Source organism: Aythya marila, assembly GCF_965140915.1.
Source record: "Aythya marila genome assembly, chromosome: 2".
In the NCBI taxonomy this organism is placed as follows: domain Eukaryota; kingdom Metazoa; phylum Chordata; class Aves; order Anseriformes; family Anatidae; genus Aythya; species Aythya marila.
The window spans coordinates 46,993,514-47,015,841 of NC_139043.1; the positions used below are offsets into that span (position 1 = coordinate 46,993,514).

General features: G+C 34.2%; 1 protein-coding gene across 5 annotated transcripts in view; it reads right to left on the reverse strand.

Moving 5' to 3' along the window:
- The window catches only part of ULK4 (unc-51 like kinase 4), a 232,449-nt gene that overhangs the window by 125,360 nt on the left and 84,761 nt on the right, over positions 1-22,328 (reverse strand). For all 5 annotated transcript variants that reach the window (XM_082752887.1, XM_082752885.1, XM_082752886.1 and 2 more), the window contains exons 28-30: positions 17,593-17,644; positions 17,349-17,493; positions 12,024-12,116 (exon numbers count right to left, since the gene is read on the reverse strand). In XM_082752887.1, coding sequence (XP_082609013.1) covers positions 12,024-12,116; positions 17,349-17,493; positions 17,593-17,644 — 290 coding nt within the window. The remainder of the gene's footprint in view (positions 1-12,023; positions 12,117-17,348; positions 17,494-17,592; positions 17,645-22,328) is intronic.

Below are 22,328 nucleotides of genomic sequence, written 5' to 3' on the forward strand. Positions count from 1 at the left end.
CTTACCATTCACCTCAATAGAGTAACAATGATTTTGTAGTTTAACCCAATAGGCAGCTCACCACCATACAGCTGCTCATTCACTCCCCCCACAAGGGATGGGGAAGACAATCAGAAGAGTAAAAGTGAGAAGACTCCTGGGTTGAAATAAAGACAATTTACTAGGTAAAGCAAAAGCCATGCATGCAATCAAAGCAAAACAATGAACTAATTTGCTGCTTCTTTAACAACTAAAAGATCAGTGTGTTATCAGCATTGTTCTCATCTTAAATTCAGAACACAGCATCATGTCTCTACAAAGTCTCTACATAGTCTCTACAAAGAAAATAAATTCTATCCCAGCCAAAACCAGTACAGACAACCATATAGAATCTATATGAAGTCAGGGTGGAGAGGTGCATTTAACGTGATATGATGTATTATATCGCATAACACTGGTACATGGGCCTAGAGACAAATAAAACACAACTACCAAATTGGTCAAAACATAACAAATCAATATAATTGTATGCACAATTGTAAGCATATGAATATGCTTAATGTAGCTAAGTAACAGCCTTGTTCAACCAAATGTGTTCAATTTCTCTTGCACACACAGATGTGTAATATACAAGTTACTCCTAGCAGACGATGTAACATTCTGACAGAGAATGAAGAGTTTATATAAGGAAAATAAGATAATTATTTCCAAGATAAAAAGCCTGAATTAAAGGACAATTTCTGTTCTAACTAAGTGGATGGAAAACATACCCATACACAAGGGAAATCCCAACAAGTTCATGATAAAGGTTGGGAGCGCTTTAAAGCTATTTACCCCTGTGCTAGCTGACAAACCCCAAAAGACTGGTGCAGCATCTTGGACCCAGCCAGGTCATAGAAGAGTCACAGGTCAGCAGACAGGAAGACTTGTTATATGCATGGTTCGTTTTCCAGGGCCAAATCTGCTGAGTTAAAAGCTTAGACCATGCTGGTAATACAGAATTTTGCTGATGTGGGTATATTAATCCTGGATGTCAAAAAGGTCACTTTAAACACCAACTCCCAAAAAGAGCAACCAGTGTAATTGCAATCATACTGACAAAATGAAGTTTTGCCAATGCAAACTAACTTATGCTTAAAGCATATTGGAATTACTTACACTAGCAAGAGCTGCCTGCTTTACTACATAAGCAACGTTTAAACTTAGTACACATTGACAGTAAAACACAATTAAAAGAATATATACGCAATCTTTGTTTAGGCAAAAACTAGAAAAACTCTTTGTAGTAAATAGCAAATTATGAAGCAATTGGTTTCAAAAAGTTTAAGTCCTGATTGTAATAAGTCACATACATTCTGCTGAGATAAGCTAAGGAAAACTGTAGCCAATATGGCCATTCTTAAAGGTCACTGACAAACCTTTATGATTCAAGCAAGAAATAGCTGCAGCCTTTAAAGAAAATGATACTTTTAAGTGGGCTAAAGCAAGAAGTCATATCAAGCATATTAAGATATTTCTGTGACAAAGCTTAAGACTGATATATTCCAACTTTGCATATATGTGTGGACAAGAGATAGAGTAACGTCATCACATTGTTACCTGACAGTTTTAAAAAGGAAAAGTCTTAAAGTCCTGAAAACAGAGCATAAGACCAACACCTTACTTGTTGGGCATTAAGAATATCTGTACTGGTTTCCTAGGCAGTATCTTTTACTGAAAATGTGATGGGTAGCACATTCAGCTGTACATGTTTAAGCTGCGTAACAAACAACGTTAAAAACAAAACAAAACAAAAACAACAGACAAACATAAAATATCCTGAGTTGGAAGGGACCCAAAAGGATCATTGAGTCCAACCCCTGCGTCCACACAGGCCACCCAAAAATCAGACCATGTGTCTGAGAGATTCTTGTCAGGTGATTGTGGAGGTTGCTTTCTCAGGAGTTACATCAGTGTTGTATAAGGAGTGGCATAATGAACATTATCACCACTGCTACTTCATTTTCCACTTGCTTGAAAATATTATTTTGAATGAAATTTGAAATCTATAGAACTTCTGATCTTGTGTCATTGCAAAGCAATTAGCAAAAGCAAAACAATTTCACTATTTAATTCTTCCATTTAAAATAGTCTAACAATTAATTTTTCTTATTTACCTTACTAAGCATTTTATTAAATTCTCGGCTAAAATACAAACCCAGGAATTCTACATATCCAGATTGCTGTTTTATAGGTAGGATTTACCTGTAGATTATATCTACGATGGTAGCTTGCCCCTACATAAAGGAAACAAGGCAAAATTATACTTTAAAAAATGCAAAGCAGTGATTTCTCAAAAACACTGAGATTTTGCACTCTTAAATAATTTCATTTTTAAAAATCAGAACATTATAGTGTTGTCATAAATTTTTAAGCCAGATTGTTAGACTCAGAGTAAACACTGCGAATTAGTCTTTCACTTTTCAATATACAGAATAAATACCTTTTTTAGAAGGACAGCAATGCAACAAAAAAGGCATACCTCTGAATAAAAAACAGAATTTAATATACAAACAAAATTTGATTTTGAGCCTTGACAAATGACTTAAGAATGCATGCTCTTTTTATCCTGATGCATTGCAGTCTGCTGTTGTTCACATTTGTATTTTTTTGTTTAGATCTTTCACTTAAAAAAAAAAACACAACACACATACAAGTGTGCAAATCTTTACATTATCAAATTGGAAATCTGCAATAACGGCTGGAGAATGGACACTCAATGTCCAACACACACATGAGCTTCTGTCACTTCAGCAACATAGGACAGAAAGTCAGAAGGGTTGTCAACTGAAAACTCTTCCATATAGCATATATAGCAAGCAAATTCAGTGATACGAGTTTCTAAGTTTAGAACAAGAAAAATGTCGATCATTTAGCATTATGACCACTCGTTTTCCATAAAGAATCCCTTCTTACAAAAGGCAAGAGCATGCATGTTGTGGAGCATCATCAGTTCTCTGCATTCTGAACAGATTACCGTTATGACAGACTAACAAACTGACACATGACAAGTACAAATTTCCTAACACATCTGAGAACGCAGACGAATAATTTTAGAAACAACTAAGCAAAAGGATTATGTTGAAAGCTAACCCTTTCATTTGGCTCGCACCTTGGACTCACAGTTCTGTGCTTTTTCCTAACAAGCTAGGACTTTTGAGATTTTCCGCCTGTTAAAAAACAAAATTGGCTGGCTCTCAAAAAACTATTACTAGAACACAAAAAACTATAACTAGAAACAATGCATGGTATACAACCAGTAGAACACAAAAGAAACAAAAAGGAAACAACAACAACAAAAAAAGCTCCTTCTAATTCTCAGTTTAAAACTAGGAAACTAAATTTGTAAAGGCTTATGAGCAAATGACAACAATTACACTCTACTAACTGTTGAACCCACCGTTCTTTGTCCCACAGTTCTGACTGATTAATTACCAACATTACTTTCAAATAACAGATGCCAAAGGAGGGAAAAGACAACAATAATATTTGACTTCTAAGGAAAAAGGATACTTTTTGTTCTTAAATGACTTTGTTTTCATAATTTGGTCTAAAATACTATTTTATTGAAGCACATGGATGATATCTACTGTTACATTAAGAAAGTTGGTCTAAAGATCTTGTCCCTTTCAGAATTTGTTTGGTATAAAATGACAACCTAGTAGAATGCTAATTGTTCTTATTGTTACCAACTGCAAAGAGAGAGAGTATGACTGTCCCTCAAAGTCAGAAAGTCTTCCTGATAGAATAGCCTCTCAGGGCCATTGGTAGCTTGAATAAATTAGAGAAGCATTCAGATAGATTTATTCTTCTTGGTGAATCCCACAGAATAGACCCACCATTGAAGTGGAAAGTTTCAAAGTCATCTCACTGCCACACTTTCATGTCATGCCCTTCAGTAGCTCTCCAAAGGCAAAGAATGATCTTACCATTGATTTTTAAGAAATATTATACCAAGGCACAACTTACAATAGTGTCTACCATAAAATACATCAGGGAGAAGATCTATCAACTTATCTTTAGGGGTCCCAATTATTTCAGAGTCAATTTTCTTGAACAGAGCTATTCTTCAATTCTAGTTCCTAAGCCTTCTCAGCAATTGTAGTTTACATTTCAAATGACCCAGGGGGGCAAGGAGGAAGAAAGGAGTTTTGGCCTTTATGCAGGCAGAAAATTGTCTTGGATGTTGAATAATTGGATTTTTATTTAATGCTTTACTTTTTGTAGTAGACAGAAACAGGAAATAAACACAACAATGAAGATGTCACTCAAAAAGATATATACTCATATATATCACCTTTATATGATGTTATTTTAAAGGTCTTTCACAAGTACATGATTAATATTGAAGATGGGAAACATCATGGAGAGACTAACTGGTATTCATAAACACAATGAAACAAGATTTGAGAATTAAAATAAATGTAAAACTCCACTGTATACCTGAAGTAGAATACTTCCTTCATACACCATATTTGCTACAACTGTAAACGTACGTGAAATTCAAGGAAAACATTTTTCAAGAAGCAGAATATAAAGATCTGTATTAAATGTACAGATACACAGCTGCTTTCTTTTTAACACATTATCAGCAGTTGAACTGTTAGTAACTTCCACTATGTGGTGAAAGGGGTTTACTTTCACTCCCAGTGTAAACTCAAAAATTGTCTGTGGCACACATTTATTGGAAAGGTGTCACTGCAATCCCAGTCATTTTGCTAGCAGTCTCAGACAGCTTACTGAGGGAGAGCAGAGTTTGCATTTTCAGTTCCTGTTCAGTTTACAGCCTCAAGATCTATACATGTATTTTTATAGGGATGTGTCTTTTTATATGTTTGAAAGCACATGCTGTGCTTTGCTGATTTCCCATTATGTTTTACAATTTTACCCTTCCTTATTTACAAGTGGAACAGAATACCTAACCAATAAATCCTAAAATAAGTCTATGTTTTAAATATAAAACCATAATACAAAATGATTCTTAGGGAAACAGTAGTTGTAAGAAGGCAAGAAAATTACATTAAATTTAGAAAAAAGTTAGAAGTGTTATCACTTCATATATTATACACCTACAGTGTGCTATAAAACAAGTAAACTGTATGTTGTAAAAAATTTTGGTAAGAGTAACAGAGTTCACATTATCAGAAAGGAGAGTAATGGGGACCTAAGAGTGATAGAACAATCAATAATTCTGTGGAAATACATGCAAATCTTGCTTTAAAAAGCGTTTCACCAACGTGTTCTTGGAATGTCTATAAAACAAGCACACTTGTTCATAAGCTTACCATATCAGGTGAACTAAAACACAATGAACTTTGAGGGTGGTTAAGTGGTAATGATAATATTTGGTAATCCTAATCATGTACTGACATTCAGGAAAGACATAGTTGAAAACTGTCCATTTTAATTACCATATCTTTCTTTGAAAAGTGATTTTAAGCATTATCCCTCATGAAATTTTTCATTTTAAAGGATGAAAAAAAAAAATCTAGGTAAAAGCATTTAAAAAAGTATTTTTAATAAAAACTAGCTACCTTGCTAACAACAACAACAAAAAAAACAAACAACAACAACAAAAAATTATCTATAATTATTTAATAAAATTTTAACAAGGTAGAGCACCACCACACAGTGTTAGGAGAATCTTTCAATTCTTTGAAGATTTCCTAAAAAAAAAAAAAAAAAAAAAAAAAAAAAAAAAAAAACAAAGGCAAGAAAATATCAAGAAAATTTGGGAATAACAGCACTTCTGAGTTGCATTTGCATGAGGATTTATGTGACTTTATGGTTCTAGGAGTTCCAGTTATAAAAAATAAAAGAATGAATGCCTAAAATCAGGTTTGCAATATTCAGAACACTGAGCAGGGATCTGGCTGATCTAACCGATAGGAAACACTGAGGCCTTACAAATCCTCCCTGGATCACCTCCTGGTGATTCAGAAATCACCAAACACTTCGGATTCACAGCCTCATACAGTATTACAATATTCGGTTCTCGTTTTAAAAAGGGTAGTTTTTGTGTTTTTTTGTTTTAAATATTTACCAATTGTCTTCCTTAGAATTGCAACATAGACTCAGGTTCCAACCCCTTCTTTAATCTCAGCCTCTCTTCTTCAGAGAAATCTGGCTATCTAGTAGGCTATGTTCTCTCTACATTGGGTTACATTCCACACTCTCTCTGTGATGCTGTCCTACTGAAAATAAAGGTAATTATAGATTTATCAGACCAGACAGGAAGTATTAACATATGCTTGCCTTCTTCCTTGTCTTCCATGGGAACCTACTGCTGATGGCATTTTAGATTTGCTTCATGCTAAAGACAGTTTGTGGCAGAACTGAATTCACTGAAGCCTGAAACTCCAACTGTACTACCCTGACCAGCTGCCCATCCTCATTAACTGCTTATTTTTGAATTCCTATTTATAGTCACAACAGCAAAAAATCACTATTTAATGTATAAACAACCAAAAAATCAATGGTATTTTCTCCTTCTGTTTAATGTTTTACATTGAAAGAGCAGATATGAACCTTACAGTATGATATTTTTCAACAATTGACTTAACAACAATAGAAACATCAAATAGTAGCTTCGCATTTCTAAAATTGAGACATTCGGCAACTGATCAGCAACGCCAAAGAGGAAACAAAATTACAGGTTTAAGGTTAATAGTTAATTTCTTTACTCAAGGGAAATTCTAATCAAATGTAACACTAAGGAGTCATGTTTTACATTAAAAATGGAGATTAGTATTGCAGTCAGTACATGACTAAACTATGAGAACTCACTTGCAACAGTGAACTCTGACCATTGCCTTTGATATGAATTACAGTGATGTGTGACTTGACAACAGTGTTATTAGCTGACACACAACTTAACATTTCAAGAGTCTATTTCTGGGTAAGTCTTCCCACCTACTGTTATTCAATAAAGCAGCATATATGCAAATCTTACACCAAATAACAGAAATTGCAAATATCATATGAATTCTTTGCCATTTTATATTAGTGCTCTCTCTCTAACAAGAAAATGAAGGTTTTTACAGCTCAGTTTTCACAGATGTGAAACTAGTGTAATCAGAATCAGGTTCAAAATCTACATAAATATTGCCCAAAGTTCTAATAAAAACATATCATCATCTGACAATCTCTCCCAATCCATCCACATTGTAATTTTCTCACTGATGTTGTACACCTCTAAAGTATAATCTTACTGTTCAGCTCAGTTGGACTGGGCTCCATAGGCTTACCTATTACCAGAAATTCTCCATATTATTTTATTCATATTTATTACAGAAAACAAGAAAACACATAAAAACCAGTTAAGTAATTTAGAAGCAATTTTTTTTTTTAAGCTAGAACTTCAGCATTAAACTGGGAAATTCAGATGCCTAATGATCAGAACAAAGTGTTTTTAAAGCAATTAATATAAGCACAGATTAGTCAATTTGCCAGGAAAGGAAAGTGCTAGCTCTCTAGCATAATGGCAAAGAACATACCATACACAAAGGTAATCTATGGAAAATGCTAACAAGTGCTTGTGAACTAAAAAAAAAAATAAATTCTACCAACATGAACCAATTAAAAGCACCACATTGAACTCTTTTTTTTTTTTTTTTTTTTAATTTTACTTATTTGAAATGAAGGGTATGCATATTTGATGGATCATTTCAGAATATACTGAATATATATAAATGCTAATGTAAAAACATGATGTATGAGAAAATGATCAACCCATTACCAACAGTGATAGTAAATGTGCCATTAAAGGCCTTTAATAGATAATGCATGGGTATGAAAATAACATAAATGAAGTTCAAAAAATCGGACCATTCATGATTGATTTTTGGATGGTTCCAAAGACATTGTGATAAAGAGTTACTTTAATTAGTCAAGACGATCTCCTGAGGTGTACATGGTCAATCCATCTATCATCGTCTCACATACTAGACCTGTGGCACACAGAAGCAGCTGTTAATTTGTTGCAGCATCTTTCTATTTCACTGTCTGCCGCCTCTTCCCCTTTCCTAGAGTGGTGCCTAATGTCTGTCTGGGAAATTTATAGTAGGGACAGGAGGTGGGGAAAGTTCTTCAATTTCCTCCCTTCCTTCAATTCACCATAAATCTAAGAAGGGTTACAACATTAGTTTTTAAACGATTTTTTGTCCCTCAGGAAATGACCTTAATAACAGAATACTGGAACGTGTTCTACTCTCATGATTATCATCTGATGCAATTCAGCTCTTGAAGTCAAGTAAGCATGAGCTTTCGCGTGCAGAGTCACATAATAAAACAGGGTGCACAGAAGTTACTTAGGACAAGTGACACGGACAGGTGAGAGTTTATGACATACAGCTCTCTACCACTTCTAATAGTTCACTCCTCAGATGTTGTCTCCTTTGGAGCTACAGATGAATTGTGAATTTAATTTAGATGTAATTGTGAATTTAAGGTCAATGACATTCCCTAATTTGCCTATAAGTGTTTTAGGTTTTAAAACACCACTGTAAAACTGCAGATCTGAGATATGTGAGCATCAATGCCATCCATAATACAGCTTCAGTACCTGTCCAAACATTGATGACTTTGGGCTACAGGTATACAATGCTCCTTTAGCTCTCCTCTTACCTCCACTCTATTTCCCTGTCTTTCTTCCTTGCAACCAGAATTGTCTATTATTCCAGCAATCCATAAAGATCATACTCCATAGTTTCAAGTGTATCCATGTCTTCAAATACCATAAGTTTCCAACTACAGACAAGTCAAGTATCTTCATAAAAGAACACACAGCAAAACACATAGCTACATTTCATAACGTTACCTAACAGTTCTGTATCTGAGTAAAATCTACCAAAACTAATTACCGGGGGGGGGAGGGGGAGCAGAGGAGGATGCAAGTTTTCAGTTGTTCAGACATTCACTTCATGAATTAAGCTACACGTTTCCTAAATAACATAGATTTCTTGTTAAAATCATCCATTTCAAAATAGCTAAAGGTAAACTTTGCTATTATTGCATTGGCCTTACCATGCACATTTTTTCTTATCATAAAATATTAAAAATTCTTGAAAAAGCAAGCCAATAGGTTTTTAGAAGATTTGTGACAGAATACTATCAGCAACTCTGAAGGCCAGACAAGCTTTGAGTCATGCATAAAATAGGTAACTGATGGATAAGTTCCGTTCGAAGTTCATCCTTCTAATACCTGACATTTTCTCATTAAATGAATGCTAAGTGAGGGTGTATGACACAGCAGTTGTTGCATGATGTAGAAAGGAAAAGATATATAAAGTAAACACTAGACTCATTTATATTTTATCCCTTTAAGGAGAAAATGAACAACAAAATACTCATCCTCCCCCAAAACAGGGTTTTGTTCCTATGGGTGCTCATATATTCAGCATCTTTCAGTTTGTGAAAGATCCAACTCTGCAGTAAGTTAATGGGACACAATTAGAATTATCCATTGCTAAATCGAAGAGAAATAGAGTGGAACAGCTCCAAAAATAGAGAATATTATAAACAACCCCAAAAGTGAAGCAATGGCAAAGATTACACGGCATTTTTTGTATTTTTACAAATGTTAAATACTTAAGACACTTAAAATATGTATAGTACATTACCAGAATTTTATAAGACATTAGAAATATAATACTTGAATAGCTGTACTGCTTTCATGTAGAAAATAGTGTTCAAAAGAGTAAAAAAAAAAAAAAAAAAAAAAAAAAAAAAAAAAAAAGATTATTGAAATTTTTTCCTCTGGTATCACAACGATTTAGCTGACATACAGTGTCTGCTACAAACTAAGAACACAAACACTAGAATGCATCTGTCTCTTTTCAAATGCTAAAGTAAGAACTCTGCAAATGTTGATGCCTCTACTGGGGAGTACATAGGAAGAAACGGAGGAGAATAGAAAGAAGAAAAGAGATAAATTTGAGAAACAAACAAGAAATGTGGTAAGATTAAAGAAGAAAGAAAAGAAGAGAAATAATGTATTAGTTTAGCATTTCTAAGAGGCTATCTGATGGTACAAACTAAAATACAGTAGCTCTCACCTTCATCCAAATTCACCTTTTTTTTTAATTTTGGAATAAGATTAATAAATTATTTTTGAAAGATGTGAATGCAATAAGTGAAGCACTAAATTAATATTTTGCCATTTCACAACAACCTTTTTTGCTACCACCTTTTTTTTTTTTTTTTTTTTCATTTCAATTAACTCAAAGGAGAAGGTGTTCATCCTTCAAAGCCAGGTATTGTGGATGAAATATAAACTTAGAAAAACCACGGAGACTTCATGAAAAGTGGCCCTCATCACTATCAGCAGTACTAAAATATAGTGGAGTTTTTCCCACAAGGAACAAATTTACTCCTGAAGGATTTTTGTCCAGCGTTACCTCCATACTTCCCATCACAATAATCACGGATTCTTTCCCTGTGCATAATGAAATGCAAAAAAGAGCATATGTTGTAATTCTGAGCTACATATGTACTGATATTTTAGTGCTCAAACCAAAATACAATCAGCTGTGATCTACCGTTTATCTGTATTAACCAGAATTTATCTGGTTTCAGCTTTGTTACTTAGCAGTTTGTGAAAATACAAAGATATTCTGAATTTCTATCACAGTTTTGATGTATGGGCTAATTTCAGCTAAAGTAATTGGGAAGTCAAAGAATCAGGAAGAAGACAGACCAAGAGACCTGCATAATCTCTTCTCCTTCAGAAATCTAGCCAAACAAAGTATTCAGTGAAAGTAAAAGAAAGCCAGCAAGACACAGGAGAAATGGGATGATTACAGATGTGTAATGAATACATAAGATTCTTCAAATAAAGAGAATTCATTAGGCAGAGGAAGAGCAGTACTATAATAGCCAGTGTTCTAGTTACAGAAATATTTTATTGTAATGCTTGAAGAATTAGAATCTCTGTAGGTTAACACTAAAAATAGAAAGCTGTACCGTATGCATTATACATAAAAGTCTGCAGTAGCATATACAGATCATAAACAATAAAAACTGTATACATATAAATACAATTAAATATCACTCACTGTATTCAAACTGCTTAAAATTTCAAGCCACTCAATTTTCTAGTTCATTTTTAGTCTAGTTAGTATATCAAAATAACACTGTAAAAGATGAAAAGGCAATGTTTTCATCTTTTGAAAGATCAATGGGAGAAAAATTTAAATTTCTTTTTGGATATATATGTATTGTAGTTATATATATGTAAATATATATTTACATATTAAAATAATTTCTATATAAAATCTTGAGCTTATTGTAATTAATCAAATCAAGACAGTACAGTATGCAGTGACTTCTTAGCCATAATTCTATCATATACCATGAATGGACACTGCTAAGTGCAAAAAGAACATGATTTTCTTGGTAGATCAGAGGAGAGGAATAGCTATGTGTGTGTGTATGTGAGAGGTATGCTTCCCTTTTTTCTTTTTTTTTTTTCCCCCCCCCCGTATCATCACAGTGTAAAAAGTGTCTCCTTTCCATTGCCCCAGCAAGATATTTTTAAACATTTGGGCGTACCTATACCAAACACTCAAATCAGTATTTGAGAACTTATTTAGAATAGTGATATTTGCAGAAAGACTGGATATCTTTAAAGTGACCTAAGAGGTCTACACCGTTTAAAAAGGCATCACCTTTTCCTAGCACAAGTATGTTTAGCTGCATAATAGTTTAGATAATGTTTTTGTATTAAAATTATCATAAATTATTTTTTAAATTAATATTTAAAATATATGATTGCCTTTAATACTTCACTGCCTAAATTCATATTAAATGAAACAGAATCATATAGAAATAGCACAAAAGCCGTAAGGTTATGTTCTGTAATAAATGCTCTATGCAGATTTTCTAAATCTCCTAAGTGCCAGTCAAAATAGTATGATAGTGAGAGTTACATTATTGTTAAATCCTAATGTAAAAAAATAAATTGAAACAGAAAACGCTCAGAACAACAGAAAATGGAGTTACATCACCTCACAGAAGTGGGGCTGTGTTCAGTCAAGGCCACCAGCAGTTTCAGAGCATACACTGGTACTGGGTCTGGAGCCATCAGAATATGCTCGTACCTGAAGTGGAAGAGAATAGCAACATTGGAAAAAAAAACAAACAAACAAAAAAAACAACAAACAACTATTTAGTAACAGTATTTAAAAACCATCAGCTTAAGTTTTAAAGCAGCATTAATAAAAGAATTACTTTTTTTTTTTTAAATATGGAGGTGTACATACATAAATACATAATATTTTTACAAATGTTTTAAAACATTGATAAATGTATATATATGATTTAATATACATTTTTAAAACAATGTTTATTCAGAGCAACAGTGAACATAAAAACTACAAAAGAAATATCCATGAAACATTTCAAAACATCACCTTCTGGATACCTTGGCAAATGAAAACAGGCTGCTGAAACACAAAATGGACCTTGCTCCTGCTGCTGGTTTCCCAGTAATATTCTCCCAACAAATTACTATTTTTATTTTATCTATTTAAAATAGAAATATATCTGGAGGGGAATGGTGTACAACGATGGAGAAGAGATAAATGTAAGCATAAAGAAAACAGACACAGCCAAGTCAAAACACCATCTATGATTACAAGCAGTGCTACTCCAAACATGTGGAAGTAATAGAATTGTAAGCATGTGCTGATTTGTAAAAGAAAAATATGAAGAATTAATCAAATATAAATAAAATGACTATTTGCAGGAAAATGTGGTAGGTTATCATGTTTTGTGCACCAAAATACTTCCACATTTTCTGTCTTGGGTTCTGATGAAGGAGAGAGGGGGATGAACAAAAATCTAGCAAATAAATGAGAAATTTGCTTCACATGTTAGCATCCCTCCTTGCGCCTGAATTGAAGGATCTGAGTCATGTCCCATCACGTTGGCATGTATCCTCATGTATGCTAGCTCTTCTGTGGATCAAAGATCCCCTCTCCAGAGAGACCACACCTCAGCACCCTGATTTGCACACCAAAAAAATCTAGGAAGTGATGTACTTTCTGGCCAAGTCTCTCACCTGGGCAGCTCTAAGAAAAGAAGGGAGAAGCACACCAGTTCCACATTCTTGATGTAGCCTGCAAGACTTCCTTCATAAGAGGTGAACCTTCCAAACAAGCACACAGACTACAAGCAATGTATCACAGCTGCTACATACCAGCCTGAATGTGCTGCCACAGAGCCACAAAGCACTCGCAGCTGAACCTACTCTGTAGACCAATGAGTAGTCAATGTAGGCTTCATGTCTCTGGTGATCAGAATCTTTCCTTTAAAAGAACAGATTCCCGTTCCTCAAAGAGAACTATTTCTCACACTGGTGATTAAAAAGTCCCTTTCTTCATAAAGGGAGAAAATACTATAATGCATTAGTAAACACTGATCCTGAAACCCTACATGCATGGAGTACATATTTCTACAAAGCATAATGGAATTATTTGCCTTTTTTTTTTTCCTCCTCAGGATCCAAAAATAAATCTTTCAAGGCAAGCAAAGATGCTATAAAGTGTCTTCAGTGTCAGAAGTCATCTGCTTACCACACAAAACATGGATTTAGTTCTCCAGAATGTTAATTCCTAGCAATAATAATGAATGAATCAGCCATGCTAGAATAAAAATCTGATACTTTGTGATACACTTGTTTGATTATAAGCACATTGATACCTCCTCTAAATGGAGTCCACTTTAAAGCATTTTAAGCCATCTATTTTTTACATCTGAGAGAGATTAGTAATAATCTGCACACTTAGCAGCATAATTCCTTGGAGTTCAATTAAAAAAAGTCTTTATTTCCGTTTACTTCAAACTCTATTTTTTTCTCCAAAGAAAGCATTAGTAAAAAGTATTTCTAAGGGAAGGTGCAGTGATCCATCAAACCAAATACCACATGAGAAAACACAGATTACTAAAATGAATGTCTTAGCAATTAATATAAACACATAGCTTGAATAAAGACCTTTAGGAACTATGAATATATGAATCTTCCGTAAAGGGAAAATATTCCGTGCTTGAGAGACTCTGTTAAATGAATGAGTTCATTCAATGATTTCCTTGCCACTTCAAAACGTAAACCAATTTAGTAATGACAGTTTTAGAAAGCATTTTATAACGGTTCTGCAAACTCCCTGTACTGCAGTGCAAGAAGTTACTTTGTCAGTCTTTTCCATAAGCAAGAGTGAAAAGAGGACCTAAAGAGATTGTAGGATATAGATCCTCTTAAGCTCTTAAAGACTAAATATTTTATCTACAAATTATTTCAAGTATCCAGGATTTTGTACTTGAAGAACTGGTTTGACACTCTACTGAGAGCAAGCTAATCTTTAAAAACACATTACTCTTCTGTTGCTGGTTCCAACATAAGTTTTCAATGATAGTATGTCAAATCATATTGGAATATTAAAGAATATTAAGAATTAAATGACAAAGGGCTGATGTTTGAATTTCTAATTTAAAAACCTGGATATGTAATAGAAATTATTTACTTCATTCATTTCCTATAGAAGAAAGTTTCATTTTGGTTACAAAAAGCTCAGGAAAAGTAACATCTCAATGACGTTAAATCAAATAAGACTATTTCATTTGATTGAAGTCCTATAAGAAAGTTAACCTTCTGATCTACAAATGAACAAATATTTAATGAAAGAACCCTTCTACTGATAATGCAGAAGATATGGAAAAAAATGGTAAGCACTTATTTTTCCTGCATTGACAGGAAATTTATATTTAATGCATAGTGACTGAAATTCTACTTTCTGAGTAAGTTTTACACTTAAATTAAATTGTTAAACCTAGATGCCTTTCTGATGAATACCCAACAGCTCTCATCTCTTAAAAAGCAGGATTAAGAGGGGTAGAAATACCTTCTTCCCCACAGAGTGCCCACGATCAAGCAGCCATTACATTTCTCATCTTTTGACTGTCCTCCAGCTGAGTCACATTCTGTCCCATCATTTGTCCAGGAACAAAAAGACTAAACAACTTAAGCAAACATCTCTTCAGTCTCTAAGTACAGGCTTTACTTTCTATCTCATAGTTTTCAAGTAACTGTTACTTCTTGAGATCGAGCCTGCATCTAATCTTAAGCCTCTCTTCATAGATTTAGGCCAGACTCCTTTGCGTTCAGATAAAGCTTCTACTGAGCTCTGTGGAGACTGTATGAAGGTTCGTTCCTACCTCCCATAAATATTTTCTGATCCATACCTTGAACAATGTTGAACACAACTTACCTTTAGTGTCTTTTCTGATATCTAAAACAGCTGCTTTGGTCTTCCTTTAGTCTCCTTTTCTAATTTTTCTCAAAACTCAGTTTAGAGACTTTCAAATCAAAACTAAGGCTTAATTTTCTTTTCTGCAGAAAATCCTTCAACCCTCCTCTGCTTTTTGTTCCACCTGTGCCTTTTTGCATTGATTACCTGCGCCCCACAGCTGAACATACTTACTAAGCACTGGATCAACTCACAGGTTCTAATAATGTATTAAATACATCAACACTCGTTAACTCTTTCTGAATTACTAAAAGATTTACATGCTGTTCTATCATGCTCCTAAACTAGAGTGAAATTTGTTTATATCTAGCTGATGTATATTCCAATTCTCTGTTTTTTTGTTTTTTTTTGGTTTTTTTTTCTTAAAATAATCTCAAAATGTTTTTCAAATGCAAGTATTATCTCATCTCTATTGGTGAGAAAAAGGAACTGATTCAGGAAATATTTAAGCCAAGCCTGGAACCTAGCTTCTGAGCTTTCTGAGCTACTGCAAAATTTTTTTATACATCTACAATACAATGCATGCAAAGATAGCACAACTGAATTCTCCAGAGTAGAATCATATTCAGTAGAATCATAATAAAGCTTTGTCACCCAATTGAGCTAATTAGAAGAGGAGACAGTAGTATATTGGTTGTCTTCCTTCTAGTTTGGAGTTAGCCTTACCACTCCCCCAGCTCTATGAGGAACATGTTTTAAGACGGGCATGTCTTCAAAGAGCAAGTTTCAAAGACAGAACTTGGTCTTGCTTGACTTGAAGTCTCTTACCCTATCTGAAGAAAAGTATCTGACAGCTTCTAATAATATGTATACTTTATTCTTTAATATTTCTGGTTTCCATTTTAATTCATACTAAAAATTCTGTTTTCCAGTTCAAAAAACAGTGTGAAGAAAGATCTGAAAATTAGCTTCTCTATATATCACTAAGATTTCCTTCCCATTTTCTCTCACAAAGAAAAGTTTACAAATAATGCACAGACAGCACTTTGGTTCTTGAATTTTAAGAGTATTAGTCAATTAGCAAGAGACAGTCTCATTTTTAGGGAAGGCACTATGCTTCTGATCATAATCCAGCATCCATTCCTCCACCCTTCTGTCACTTACTGAATGTAGGGGTGGGGAACAATTTCCTCACTTAGGGCAGCTAAGTATTGACAATTACTAACTTTGGAAGACCACACATTAAAATGCACTGTAACATTATCCTGAAATAATGTGAAAGATAATTTTCGTCTTTACTGTACTCATCCTATGTTTGTGTTCTCTTCCTCTCTACTGAGATGTTATCAGCCCACAGTACACATATGCATAACACATGCAGGTGAGCATAAAGACAGAATCACAGAATTGTAGGGGTTGGAAGGGACCTCCAGAGATCATCGGGTCCAACCCCCTGCCAAAGCAGGTTCAGATCCAAGTCATTCTGAAATGACAGGCCTCATTTGACTATATGCCATATAAATTAAGTTCCAGGCCACAGCTGGCCAACAGGCTGTAGTTTCATCCACTAGCACAGGGTTTTTCTGTTGCTTGGGGCAGTGGGAAAGGACAGCAGTTTAGAAACAATAACCCTTCTGTGAACACGGAGGACTAATTATCGTGTAACTTTTCCTTTTTTTGAAAGTTATAAGCCATTCCATATGATCTTAAAATGTCATCCGGGAGGCCACAGTACCCACAATAGTGAAGATGCTGGCGTTAGAATGCTCTGACTTTATCAGCTGAACAAAGAGAGGGTATTTAAATCACAGTTAGGGGACACTTCAAGAAACAAGAGCGGCCAGAGGCACAGTATCACCAAGATGCAAAAACTAGTGTCAGACAGAAGTGGTGGTGGTGTTATAAACAACCAAGTTCTGAATTAACCTAGGAGAGAGATGTTGGGCACAGAACTCAGACAGCAGCTAATTACCATTTCTTTTTTTCATTTTGCCATTTAAACATAAAAAGGGTATTTAAAACAAATATGCTGTCAAAATGGATTGAATATCAAGTTATTCCCCACTAAAGCAACAATATTATACTTACTGAGGCAGCAAGGAATCTCTAATGAGAGACAGAAGCTTGCTGTTTGAGTCGAGGCTCTCCCCTTTCTCCTCAGCCATGACCTCGTGGCTTAAGAGCAGTGATGTGGTTTCTGAGAGCAACCGCAAGCTGAAGAGTCTCCATTCCACTTAAAAATAAAGGTGCCAAGAATGTGACCACACTGAAGTCTAATTAAAACAAAATGTGGAATTCATGGAAACTGTAGTTGATGTGGCCGTATACTTACCATTCTGACCATGGACCAAAGAAACTAGTGGTGGGAGAACGCAGTCTTCAACCTAAAACAGAGGATTAGAAAGATCTGGTTTAGATTATTCACGGGGAAAAATAGAACAGAGACATATCTATGTTTATTCCACTGCTGGAGCCCTTAATCAAAGAGATGAATAATCACGGAAAACCATCCATAATCACACTTATAAAGCCACCAAGTACACTTTTCTTTGGTAAGCTGTAATAAAGTTACAGAGAGTAATTTACACAGAAAACAATATCAACTTTGGTATAGTTCATTGAGAGTGTATTTTCATTTAAAATACAGAATTTAGTGCAGATGTAAGAATTTCCATTAAAATTTAAGTTTACAGACTTAAGATTTAAAATATGGAAAATAAATCAGTCAACTCTTTATTATCTATGCGCTTGCTGAATTACAGATTGATCATCTGTCACAGAACTAGTCGGCTTAGTTCCATCTGAAATCAATTTACGGAAACTATGATAAAAATTAGTTTTATATATTTAATATTAAAAACAGAGTATTATAAGTATTCTATTTAAGAGAATACATTGCTAAGTCTTAAGTCATTAGTAAAAGAACTATTTAGACCGTACAGGCTTTAGAGATCTTAATATGAACAAAAAATGAAATTATTGCATGAAAAATCGGAATGATATCTTTGTATATGAATACAATATTAGGCTATTTATTCTGATAACTTAGACCTGATCCTTTGTCTAGGACAGACTTCAGATCAAAAGTAAGAATCACAGCTATAATCTGAAGAAAATCATTTATCCTAATTTTGGGTGCCTGAAGCAGGACTAAAAACCAAAAGAGAGTGGAAATAGTACAGAATCTACTGTTTATTTCTTAACTCTCATAAATCTAGATGGAGATGGTTTGAAATAGTACTTCCTAAATACTCCAGGACAGACAGTCTCCCCTACTTTGCAGATATTTTTTTCTTCAAAATGATTACTGTTCTACTTGCAAATTATTCTACATTATCACTCTGTTCCTTCAGAGGTACTCTCCCATACAACCCTGCCCCTACTGCCATTGTGCTACTCCAGATTTGCTGACAGCATCTCCTCCTTGGTGACTGGTTTGGAAACCTACCTCTAGCTTCAACATACCCTCAAAGAGAACAGAGAAGTATACTAAGTATCCAGATGCAGGTGGTGCAAAACAACATCAGCATGAAGAGACATAAGAGTGGGAATGTCATACAGGACTTACAACAGAAAGAAATACTTGTTATGCTTCAGCTATGGCATTACTCAGGATTCTTCAAAAAAAAAAAAAAAAAAAAAAAAAAGGAAGGTCAAACATTTATTAAGGTATTGGAGTATATTTTTATATTGTTTTTCCTACTTCTTCCATTCCCTTTGAAATCAGCAAGTTTAGATATTTAATTTATTTTATTTTGGGGAGAGATGGACGGAGACAGCCTGGTAATTTTTAAGTATGCATCATGGATACACAGCTTGCCCTTGGTTTTATTTATATAAATAAAATTACTGCGTAGGCTTTTACTACACCATGAATAGGATTTAGTGCAGTAAGACTGGATTATAATTCCCTGTGTGTTTTGTTTTAGTGATTAAAATCTAGAAGATGTAACTCCTCTAGAGTTAAACATCTACTATTAAGAAAAAGCTACAGAAGCTAAAAATACACAATGCAAAGGGGTCACTAAATGAAATTAGGCTCTAGTCAGCAGTAACTAGAGCTATTTTAGTTAACTATTGCATTGCTAGTTGGTGGTCTCTGTTAAAGGAATCCCTGGCTTTAAGGGATTTGTTTAGACTTTGGCTTTTTTTCACTTCTGAAAAATTACAAAAAATCCCCTTGTTACATGCTTTCAATAAAAGAGGTAAAGGAATTTGCTTGAGGTATGGAAGTTGGTTTACTCTTGCAAGTACAGATAGCCTTTATTCCTATACAGATAATGCTATATATCATGCATGCAGCTAGTGCCTTTCGTAATGTCATCATTTTGAAATATTTCATCTTAGTCCGTAGTAAGATAAATAATACACTACACTCTAACTGCTCCATTTGTAGGTCTCTAAACTGTTCTGCAAATGGTAATTGATCCGCTATCACAAACTTGTAAGGTTAAAAAATATATGTACTTAAGGTTCTTCAATCCAAAAGAACAGTTCAACCTACTGCAATGCTCCTCAAATGAAGAGACACGTTTAAGTAGTAAATTAAAGCTGTCAGACAGAAACAAGGCAAAAGAACATCTCTCATTTATCTGAAGCAATGTATGGATGTGGAATATTAAAAATCACTTAGCAGCAGCACTGAGTCAGACTGACACCGATTAAGATGGCAGTACACAGCAGTATGATGCGACTTTGATTTCTGAAACCTAGATTTCCTTTCATCTTCATCTAGTATTAATGACAGTCCTTCCGCATTAGATAATGCAGTCAAATCAGTGTTTTCTAAGATAAATATATTTTAACTGTCATTGTAAAGAACATTCATTAGGTCTTAAATAATTTTAGTAGCTTTTTTCTGACCTTTTACTAATAGAAACCCCAGTTTTGGCAATCTGTTTAGAATGGAATGCTCCACAGCAGGTGTTTGCCTCATTTCAATTTGGTGCAGTAGCACTAACTCTATGGAAAATTATTTTGTGATGCAATGTGCACACAAATTTAAAAACAAGATATCAAGGTGAAATAAACTGGAGTGTATGAGAGGAAAGCATAATAATACTGTATTCAGTACATAAAAATACTTTAAATAAATTAATCAGCAAATTTAATAAATTTCTATAAGGTTAGTATACAGAAGCATCTTATCACTCTTTTGGTATTTTTAGAGCTATTGAAACAAATACTCAAGCAAGGATTCATTTTTTTATTCTTTTAAACGACTGCTGACATCTTCTTGGCATCGAATCTCCATGTATGCATGAAGGTATTCAGATATTTTCTTTTCAGACTTTATCATTATGACCATTTACAATTAAAAAAAAAAAAAGTAGGAAATATAATTTATGCCTAAATAGACTAGATAGTTTTAATATTAGTTTGAATATTGGTATGATCATAGCTATATCTGGGTTCCTACCACCTACTAAGGAGACTGATACCTAGTCCACAATGGACCCCTCCCTAACTGCACAAGTCCACTATTGTATAATTCTGTGACTGTGGCATTCAACGACTATGCTGTCATCGGTACTGAAAAAAATAGCAATGAAATACTAGAAATTTTCATACACATTACAGTCACATCTCCCAGCTATACTACGTATGCACAAGACCAAGGAAAAATGTAGTTCAAACCTAGTAATCCTGTTTCTAACAATTGGAAAGGAGAAGAATAAGAATAGGAGAAACATACAAAGCTTCTAGATTTGTACATCTCTAGCTTCTAGCAACTCGAGTTAAGAAATTTTCCTAAGCTGAAATTGCATCAGTATTTTTGCATTTAATAAAAGCTTACCAACATTTCTTCATATATCTGTCCAATCTTACCTAAAATGTATTTATACTTTTAGCATGTGCAATACCTACAACACTGAATTCCACACTTCAGTTATGCTTTATGAAAAAGCACTTTATTTTAAAACACCTATCTAGTTACCAACTTGATACTCACTCAAAAAACATGAATAATTATTTCTAATTCATCTTTTCCATGCCATCCATTAATTTATATGCTCCTTCTTTCATTTCCAAGCTGAACTTTTTATCTGTTCAGTCCCTCCTTGCAACATCAAACTGTACCTTTTCTCTTTTAGAGTGAAAGACCACAACTATCCAAGACCTCAGTATCCAAGACTGGAGGGAATCATGGACTTCTATGGCACTGTGGTGTTTTCTGTGGTCTTTTATCAGTCGTTTCTAATAATCTAGTTGTCTTTCTGATTACAGTTGAATGTAACACCACCATTTTCATAGAAAAACTATGCTAAAAGATAGCCAAAACAGTTACAAGTAGTTTAGAGACTGACATCGTATAGGCATAATTGGATGATTTTCCTTATGTGCATCACTTGACATTTATCAGTATTGAACTGCATGTCATTATGTTGTTCTTTTACTCAGTATCTTGAAAACCTTCTGCAACTCTTCTGTCAATTTTAGTTTTCACTACTGTGAATAACTTAGCATCATCAGTCAGCTGTCACCTCACTATTCATCCCCTTTTCTGAATTACTTATAAATAGCAACATAGATCTTTGTAATGCATCCTTCTTAATATACCTACACTTTTAAAATTGATCTCAGTTCTCTACTTACTAAATTTTAACTACGTAAAAGAAGCTGATCTATAAGATAAGAAGAAAGGTCCACTGATGGATTTTAAGAGTCTTTGGTGCATTGACTGTCAAAAACTTTCTGAAAATCCAAGTAGAGTATCCAAACCCAAAAAAACAATCCAAAAAAGAACATCTGTCTTCTTAATAACATTGATTCCTGCAAGGAAAACTTTACTACTGAGGTCTGAGCATCCAGCAAAAGCTGTACTCACTTTTCTACAGAATTTTATCAGCTACACAGATCAGATCTATTGGAAGCAAACCACAGTTTAATGGAAAATCTTCTGTAAAGTCTCAGTGTTCCTTTAACCTTCAAAAGAGAAAGAGAGGCAAGCCGTATCTTCAGAGTAATGAAGTATTCAAGCACTAATGGGAGGAGGCTTGGAAGAGACAACTGTGATTTCAGTCTTTCTTTTTGTCTCTACTGTACAGGCCACATTAGACACATAAG